This window comes from Lipotes vexillifer, unplaced genomic scaffold (genome assembly GCF_000442215.2).
Source record: "Lipotes vexillifer unplaced genomic scaffold, Lipotes_vexillifer_v1.1 scaffold72, whole genome shotgun sequence".
Classification (NCBI taxonomy): domain Eukaryota; kingdom Metazoa; phylum Chordata; class Mammalia; order Artiodactyla; family Lipotidae; genus Lipotes; species Lipotes vexillifer.
In genome coordinates, this window is record NW_006769482.1 from 3,495,461 (window position 1) to 3,503,932 (window position 8,472).

At 34.7% G+C, this 8,472-nt stretch overlaps 1 protein-coding gene across 2 annotated transcripts in view; it reads right to left on the reverse strand.

Moving 5' to 3' along the window:
- Positions 1 to 8,472, reverse strand: part of AUH (AU RNA binding methylglutaconyl-CoA hydratase) — a 179,571-nt gene that overhangs the window by 144,467 nt on the left and 26,632 nt on the right. For both annotated transcript variants that reach the window (XM_007445632.1, XM_007445633.1), the window contains exons 2-3: positions 7,445 to 7,512; positions 7,247 to 7,334 (exon numbers count right to left, since the gene is read on the reverse strand). In XM_007445632.1, coding sequence (XP_007445694.1) covers positions 7,247 to 7,334; positions 7,445 to 7,512 — 156 coding nt within the window. The remainder of the gene's footprint in view (positions 1 to 7,246; positions 7,335 to 7,444; positions 7,513 to 8,472) is intronic.

The window sequence follows — 8,472 nt, forward strand, 5'->3', positions numbered from 1 at the left end:
TAGAAAACAGAGAGTTTCTTACAAAACAAAATGTACAGTTATTATAAAACCCAATAATTCCACTCTTAAGTATTTATCTAAGAGAAATGAAAACATGTTCACAAAGTGGCTTATATGTCACTGTTCATGGAAGCGGTAGTTATAAAAGCCAAAATATTGGAAAAACCCAGATGACCATTAACTGCTAAACAGATAAACAAATTGTGGTATATCTATGCAATGGACTACTCGGCATATAAAATGAATACTCAGCAATATAATGAAAATCATACTCAGCAATAAAGTGAAACTACTGAAACATATATCATGGGTGAATCTCAAAGCATTATGCTAAGTGAAGGAAGCCAGATACAAAAGGCCACCTATAGAATGATTCCATGTGTGGGACATTCTAGAAGGGGGAAAACTATGGTAAAAGCAATGAGATCAGTGTTTTAAGGGGGTCAGAATAGGGGAAAAGACTGACTACAAATGGGCATAAGAAAGATTTTTACAGCACTACCTACCAGCAGGCTAGTATGAGCCCTAGGACAACCTGGCCCTGAAACCAGCTGTCCCAGAACCCAACCCCACCCATGAGGCAGAGCCTAGCAGCCAACCAGGCCAGAGGTCAGCACCACCTACCAGCACAGTAGTTAGCTCTGCCACATAGGGAGCATCCCTAGAACATATAGCTCTGGTGACCAGAGGGGAGTGTGCTGCTGGACCCCATAGGACATTGCCTACATAAGGCTACTTATCCAAGATCAGGAAATGTAACCAACCTACCTAATACACAGAAATAAAAATAGAGAACTGAGAAAAATGAGGCAACAAAGGAATATGTTTCAAAGAAACAAATTAAAATGCCAGAAGAATTAAGAAAAGTGGAGATAAGCAAACTATCTGATAGAGTTCAAGATAGATCATAAAGCTGTTCAGTGAACTGAGGAGAACAGATGTAAAGAAATTTACTGTCACTGTTTGCAGATGACATGATACTATATATAGCAAGTCCTAAAGACACCACCAAAAAACTATTAGAACTCATCAGTGAATTCAATAAAGTTGCAGGGTACAAAATGAATATACTGAAATCTGTTACCTTTCTATAAACTAACAACAAACTATCAGAAAGAGAAGTTAAGAAAACAATCCCATGTACAACTGCATCAAAAATATCTAGGAATAGGGCTTCCCTGGTGGCACAGTGGTTGAGAGTCTGCCTGCTGATGCAGGGGACACGGGTTCGTGCTCCGGTCCGGGAAGATCCCACATGCCGCGGAGCGGCTGGGTCCATGAGCCACGGCCGCTGAGCCTGCGCATCCAGAGCCCATGCTCTGCAACGGGAGAGGCCACAACAGTGAGAGGCCCGTGTACTGCAAAAAAAAAAAAAAATCTAGGAATAAATCTAAACAAGGAGGTAAAAGACCTGTAACTCAGAAAACTGTAAGAAATTGAAGACAACACCAACAAATGGAAAGATATACTGTGCTAGTGGATTTGAAGAATATTGTTAAAATGACCATACTACTGAAGGCAATCTACAGATACAGTGCAACCCCTATCAAAATCCCCATGGCATTTGAACTAGAACAAATAATTCTAAAATTTGTATGGAGACACAAAAGACTCCAAATAGCCAAAACAACCTTGAGAAAGAAGAACAGAGCTAGAGGTATCATACGCTCTGATTTCAAACTATATTACAAAGCTATAGTAAAACAATATGGTACCTGCACAAGAACACATACACAGGTTAATGGAACAGAACAGAGAGCCCAGAAATGAACCCACACTTTTATTAGCAATTAATCTACAACAAAGGAGGAAAGAATACAAGATGTAGGAATAAATGGTGCTAGGAAAACTGGACAGCTAATGCAAAAGTATCAAACTGGACTACATTCTCACACCACATATAAAAATAAACACAAAATGAATTAAAGACTTAAATATAAGACCTGAAACCATAAAACTAGAAGAAAACATATGCTCTTTGACATTGGTCTTAGCAATATTTTTTTGGATATGTCTCCTCAGGTAAAGGAAACAAAAGCAAATATAAACAAATGATACTACATCAAACTAAAAAGCTTTTGCACAGTGAAGGAAATATCAACAAAATGAAAAGAGCACCTACTGAATGGGAAAATATATTTGCAAAGGATATATCTGATAATGGGTTAATACCCAAAATATACAAAGAATTCATACAACTCACATCAAAAACACAAACACCCTGATTAAAAAATGGGCAGAGAACCTGAATAGACATTTTTCCTAAAAGATATACAGATGGCCAACAGATCCATGAAATCATTAATGATTAAGGAAACATAAATCAAAGCCACAGTGAGATATTACCTCACACCTGTCAGAATGGCTATTATTTTAAAAAAAAACAAGAAAACAAATAACAAGTGTTGGTGAGAATGTGGAGAAAAGGGAACCCTTGTGCGCTGTTGGTGAGAATATAAATTCATGCAACCACTATGAAAAACAGTATGGACACTCCTCAAAAAACTAAAAACAGAACTATCATACCATCCAGCAATTTCACTCCTTGGTATCCTTCCAAAGAAAACAAAAACACTAATTCAAAAAGATATATGCACCCATATGTTCACTGCAGTATTATTTACAACAGCCAAGATATGGAAGCAACCTAAGTGTCCACTGATAAATGAATGGATAAAGAAAATGTGATACGTATATCTATATGTTCAGCAGAGTATTACTCAGCCATGAAAAAGAATGAAATCTTGCCATTTGCAAGAACATGGATAGACCTAGAGGGCATTATGCTAAGTGAAATAAGTTAGATAAAGAAAAATACTGCATGATTTCACTTATATGTAGAATCTATAAAACAAATAAACATAACCAAACAAAAACAGAGTCATAGATAGAGAACAAACAAATGGCTCCCAAAGGGGCTGAGGGTAGGGAGATGAATGAAATAGGTGAGGGAGATTAAGAGGTATAAACTGCCAGTTACAAAATAAATGAGTCACAGGGATGAAATGTATACCATGGAGAATACAGTCAATAATATTTAATAACTGTATGGTGACAGATGGTAACTAGACTTATCATGGTGATCATTTTGTATACAGATAGAATGAATCACTTTGTTGTGCACCTGGACCTAACATAGGATTATAGGTCAATTATACTTCAATTAAAAAAGAAAAAAGAAAGCTTTTTAAGGGATAAACATGTTCTATATCACAACTGTCGTCATGGTTTAAACATGTCAAAACTAATCAATTACATATGTACTAAAACTGGTACATTTTACTGCAAGTAATTCATACCTCTATAACACACATTTTTTTTTATTTCCAAGAAAAGAAACCTATGCTAAACTAATACAAATTGGTGGATTATCTCTCCTTTCCGTTTACTTACCAAACTCTCTAAGGGACTAACATTCAAATATACAAATGTAACTTAACCTAAGATTCTGAAACAATACTGACTAGATAACTTTGTTAGTCAGAGGCCTCCATATATCTAACCATGTCACGACATCTTCATCCATTTGAACAATACAACATTCAGTAAAGCACACTGACAATTTTAGTGAGAAGTTTTTAGTCAGAACATAATTTACTAGAACTCAAAAGCAGAAGCAAAAGTACCTTTACTTTTTTAAAAAAACCCACACTAGCATAATTCAGTGAAACACTCAATTTAGAGTTCTACACACAGGAATCAATTACCAAGAATTGTTTATACTCTATTTCAGGAATTTCAAGAGAAAAAATCCTCCATCTCAGAAATTTCTCATAAAATTTTCATGATAAAAGCAATACATATCTACTTTGCTACTTAGTGTTAGAACACTGAAAGAACAAAAATAAACAGATGACTAGGATTAAATGTTTACTTACAATGCAATAGCCTAGTCAAAAGGTCTTTTTCATAATTTCATTATAGGTAATATATTAAAATTTTGACTCCAAAATATTTTGAAATAGAAAAATTATTTCAGTTTTTCTTTGTGTGTGTATTGTGTATGTGTTTGTGTGTATGTAAAAAACAAGATAAAATTTTTAAATGAATAAAAAAATAATTTCTAGAGTATGCAGGGGAGACAGCACACATTCAGGCCAATCTCTAATACAATCTATGTAGCCAGTGCTTCACAATGAGCTTTGACTATCAAAATGATACTTCTCAGCATTCTAAGAGAAGTATAGGTAAGCTATAAAACCCAAAAGCAATGTTCGAACCCACAAGAAAGAAAACGTAACATCGATTTCCAACCTGGAGTCGTGCCTAGGGTATGGAATGGTATCTGAAAGCATATATGTATAGAAAACTTCATCTACAGCCATGATAACTATGATACAAATTTTTCTGTATCTAGATTATCATTGTGGTTAGTAAAAGAAAATTCATTTAAATACATTACTGTAACCAAAGTGGCATTTTGACATTACACATCTTCTCAATCAACATAGGACCACTACAATGTGTAAGTGCATGAAATTTTAAGAACTTAAAAAGGAGACCTCATACTCCCAAAGATTAAAAATCACTGGTATTCATGACCCAGCAATCCCACTATTGGGCATATACCCAGAGAAAATCACAATTCAAAAAGACACACACACCCCAATGTTCATCGCAGCACTATTTACAATAGCCAGGTCATGGAAGCAACCTAAATGCCCATCAACAGACGAATGGATAAAGAAGATGTGGTATATATATACAATGGAATATTACTCAGCCATAAAAAGGAATGAAATTGGGTCATTTGTAGAGACGTGGATGGATCTAGAGACTCTCATTGAAGTAAGTCAGAAAGAGAGAAACAAATATCGTATATTAACGCATATATATGGAACCTAGAAAAATGGTACAGATGAACCAGTTTGCAGGGCAGAAATTGAGACACAGATGTAGAGAACAAACATATGGACACCAAGGGGGGAAAGCGGTGGGGGCGGGGGGGTTGATGAATTGAGTGATCGCGATTGACATGTATACAATGACGTGTAAAAAACTGATGACTAATAAGAACCTGCTGTATAAAAAAAAAAAAAGAAACTGACATCTGTGTTGATAAAAGAAAACAAACGTCAAAAGAAAAAAAAGATTAGAATTTTTATACTACTATTTTTATAGGCTGTAATAAGTTTAAATATTTGTCTTAAGTATGTAAAGAGATTCTGTGTATCTAAACATACAATACACTTAATGTGTACATATTAATAAATATTAATATTAAATATAATATTAATAAAATATTAATAAAGACAGACATACTAAACTGCCTGTTTCAAATATACATAAGAAAACCTTTCAGAGAAATTTGAAAGAATGGTTTTATTTTTATACTCTAAGTTACTAAAATGATTTGCCCCAATTTTTCTATAATTCACACTTTTTTTTGGACAAAATACGGCAAAAAATCTTATGTTAAAACATAGGAAAAATTTATCCTGATCATGCAAAAGCACACAGAACAAAGAAAATAGATTCGATAAGCCCTTGGAAAAAAGTATTCAAGGCTAACTTGTTAATCTGATAAAGCATTTGGTATATTACCTAGTATGTCCCCAAAAAGGCAACCTATAAAGGATAGTTGTAAACTGTGCTAAAGCATTAAAGCCTTTTCCAAAGAACATCGGTAAGGTGGAGACACAAAACCAGTGGGCAGCAAAGGAATAGGTAAAACAAGAATTCTACCAGTCATTATAGTGTTATAATTACAAAACCCATTACCAACAGAAAGACAGTAATGCTAGTTATAATCAACTCTTCTTTCTTAAGCGTTATTCTGCCACTATCACTATCGCTCCTCAAACATTCACATAATTGGGCCTTCCTTGAAAGCCCCCAAACTGCTTAACATCTTCCCAATAAGCCCCTCATCAGCCCTCAGGGACCTGAGTGCAGTGACCTCAGAGCTATTGGTCACGAAGTTAAACTCAGTCACCCAGTCACCTGATCCTAAGGTCACAGATACAAGAATTCTAATTCTCTCAGTGTACGTTTTTCATACTGTTTAAGAAAAAATGTTTAAATATATGTAAAGCCCTTATAAAAACTATTAACAGCTATATTGACTACTGCACTGTGTTTTATGTACATTGTCACATCAAGCCTCCAACAATCCTACCAGGAGGATAGTGTTACTCGAATTGGACAGATGTAAAAGCAGAAGACTGTACTGCAAATTGTCATCACCCAGGCAGTTGAGCATAATAATCCTACTCTCTTTGCCAAGCAAGTTAAAACTAATCCGTTTACGTATGGTACATTATATCAAAAGCTAAAATATAACTCATTTACACTGAATGTTCCTAAATACCATAAAATTTTGCAATATTTTAAGGTGGAAGCTATGGAGTTTGAAGCTTGGAAAATCTGAGGACCTTTAACAATGAAACTGAAGAACATCAGCCTCAACTAAGACACCTCTAAAAACATTCTGTCTAGAAATACTCCTCCAAGTCCCAGCATTGCTCTGGGTATACTCTAAATGCTCAAAAACTACTTGTTGAATGAATAAAATACTGTATGTTGTTCCCTCAAATGTCTGATTATCTCAAATGGGTTATCCCATTTATATTTTTACTGAAAAAAAATTTTTTTACGCCTCAGTCAACGTCTGCCTTCATTTACTTATTAGTAAATTATAATGATCCAGTATATTGTCAGCATTTTTTATCATTTAATCATCTACATTTTTGACTAACTGAAACAGATTCATTCAATCTCATGACTTAGAAATATTTACAAATATGGAAAATGCAAGACAACTTAATCTTTGGCTTTTGGTAACACAGTACAACCAGAAAAAAACATTTCGCTGCTGTAGATTTAAAATTTAAAAGTACAATTCGTGGACATATACTTGAGTGGGCACTACTACAAACACGAAAGCATATGTCTATATTTAACATTCCATACTGGGGTAGCTACTGCTAGTCAATTAAAGCATTTTTTAATACGGAGCACACTTGTGAGTAGGAGATTTGATTTTTCCTGCACAGCTCATCTTTCATAAATATTATTCATGTACTACAAACATATATTTTAATGGCTCAAATTATTTTTCAACTTCCAAAACAACTTTTCCACACACAGCAAAGGTTTCTTTCTAATACTGACAAAGCATTTTTTTTTCTTGTAAACAAGGAATTGCTGGTAATGCAATTCAAACCATGGAACACTTTATAATGGAAAATAGGCTACTACTAAGGAAAAATTAGACTCATTTTAAAATTTTAATCTATTTACATACCAGCACAGAATATCCCTGGGACTTCACTTCTGACTATTATGGTCCGTACTTTCTTATCAGATTTTAAAACATCCACAGCTTTTGAAAGCTAAATGGAAACAGGGAGGGTAAGAAAGAAAAGGGGGAAAAATCATTTTCAGATTGATATCAACACTGTATCTTAATATTAGAAGCAAATAGTTTAATCTTTACACTCACCATTTTTATAAGATTTGTACTCAATGAATTTTTGGCATAAGCTCTGTTTATTCCAAGCACCACAATTCCTGGTTAAGGGGAAAAAAAAAAAGTCATTTGAGTTAGTGACGTATTCAGGATACAGACTCCCGTATACACAGCTAGTTGACTTGGGACTTAGGAACCTACTACCACCTTGAGGTTCACTTCAAGAGCTTTATCCTAATTTTCATGTTTACCTTCCTTTTCAAGCATAATTTTGAAGAAGTGGTATATATATTTATAAAATCAATCTGATGCCTAATATTCACCACTTTTCTACAGCCTTTTAGAGAAGAACTTTATAACAGCATGTTCCCTTCAACTCCTCTCTCCTTAAACACCACCAAGGTAATCTGCCACATTTTACTAAATTTTACATCATTAAATCAGACCAACTAGTTGAAGGCCACGCTTACTGGTGAAAATTCTAAGTTACAGAATACTGTTTAAAATATAGTTTTTTATCTTCAATATATACAGAAGTACACAATAGCTAACAATTCCTTCTCACAGGCAAGCACTGTGGGATCAGCTTTTTTGCTCGTACACCAGGTGTTAATACTCTTTTTGTCCTACGACATAGCTTTCAGTATTTTCATCCTAGGTTTCTCTCCTGGCTCTGTCCCATGTGCTTAACCTGAAGCCACCTCCACTTAGAACTCCAAAAAGCAATTCAACCTGAATCTATAGGAAGTTCATTCTTTCTCCTACAAAGCCAAGCTCTCCCTCCTAAATTCCCTAATCTTATCAGAAAGCATCATCTAAATCCAGCCTCCCATTCCAATTGCTGTAGTTGAATCAATTTTCTAAAACCAATTCCATGCATAGAATTCACCCCGTTTAAAATCCTTTATTTCTTATTTCCAAAATACCCAAGTTCAAAGACCTTAATTTGATATTCAAAGTCCTCTAAAACCTGTACCCGACCTTCTTGTTCCCCAAGGAAACTCAAATTTTCCTTGTATAACAAAAATGCCTTCCACCAGGTGGGGCGAAGTGGGCGGGGG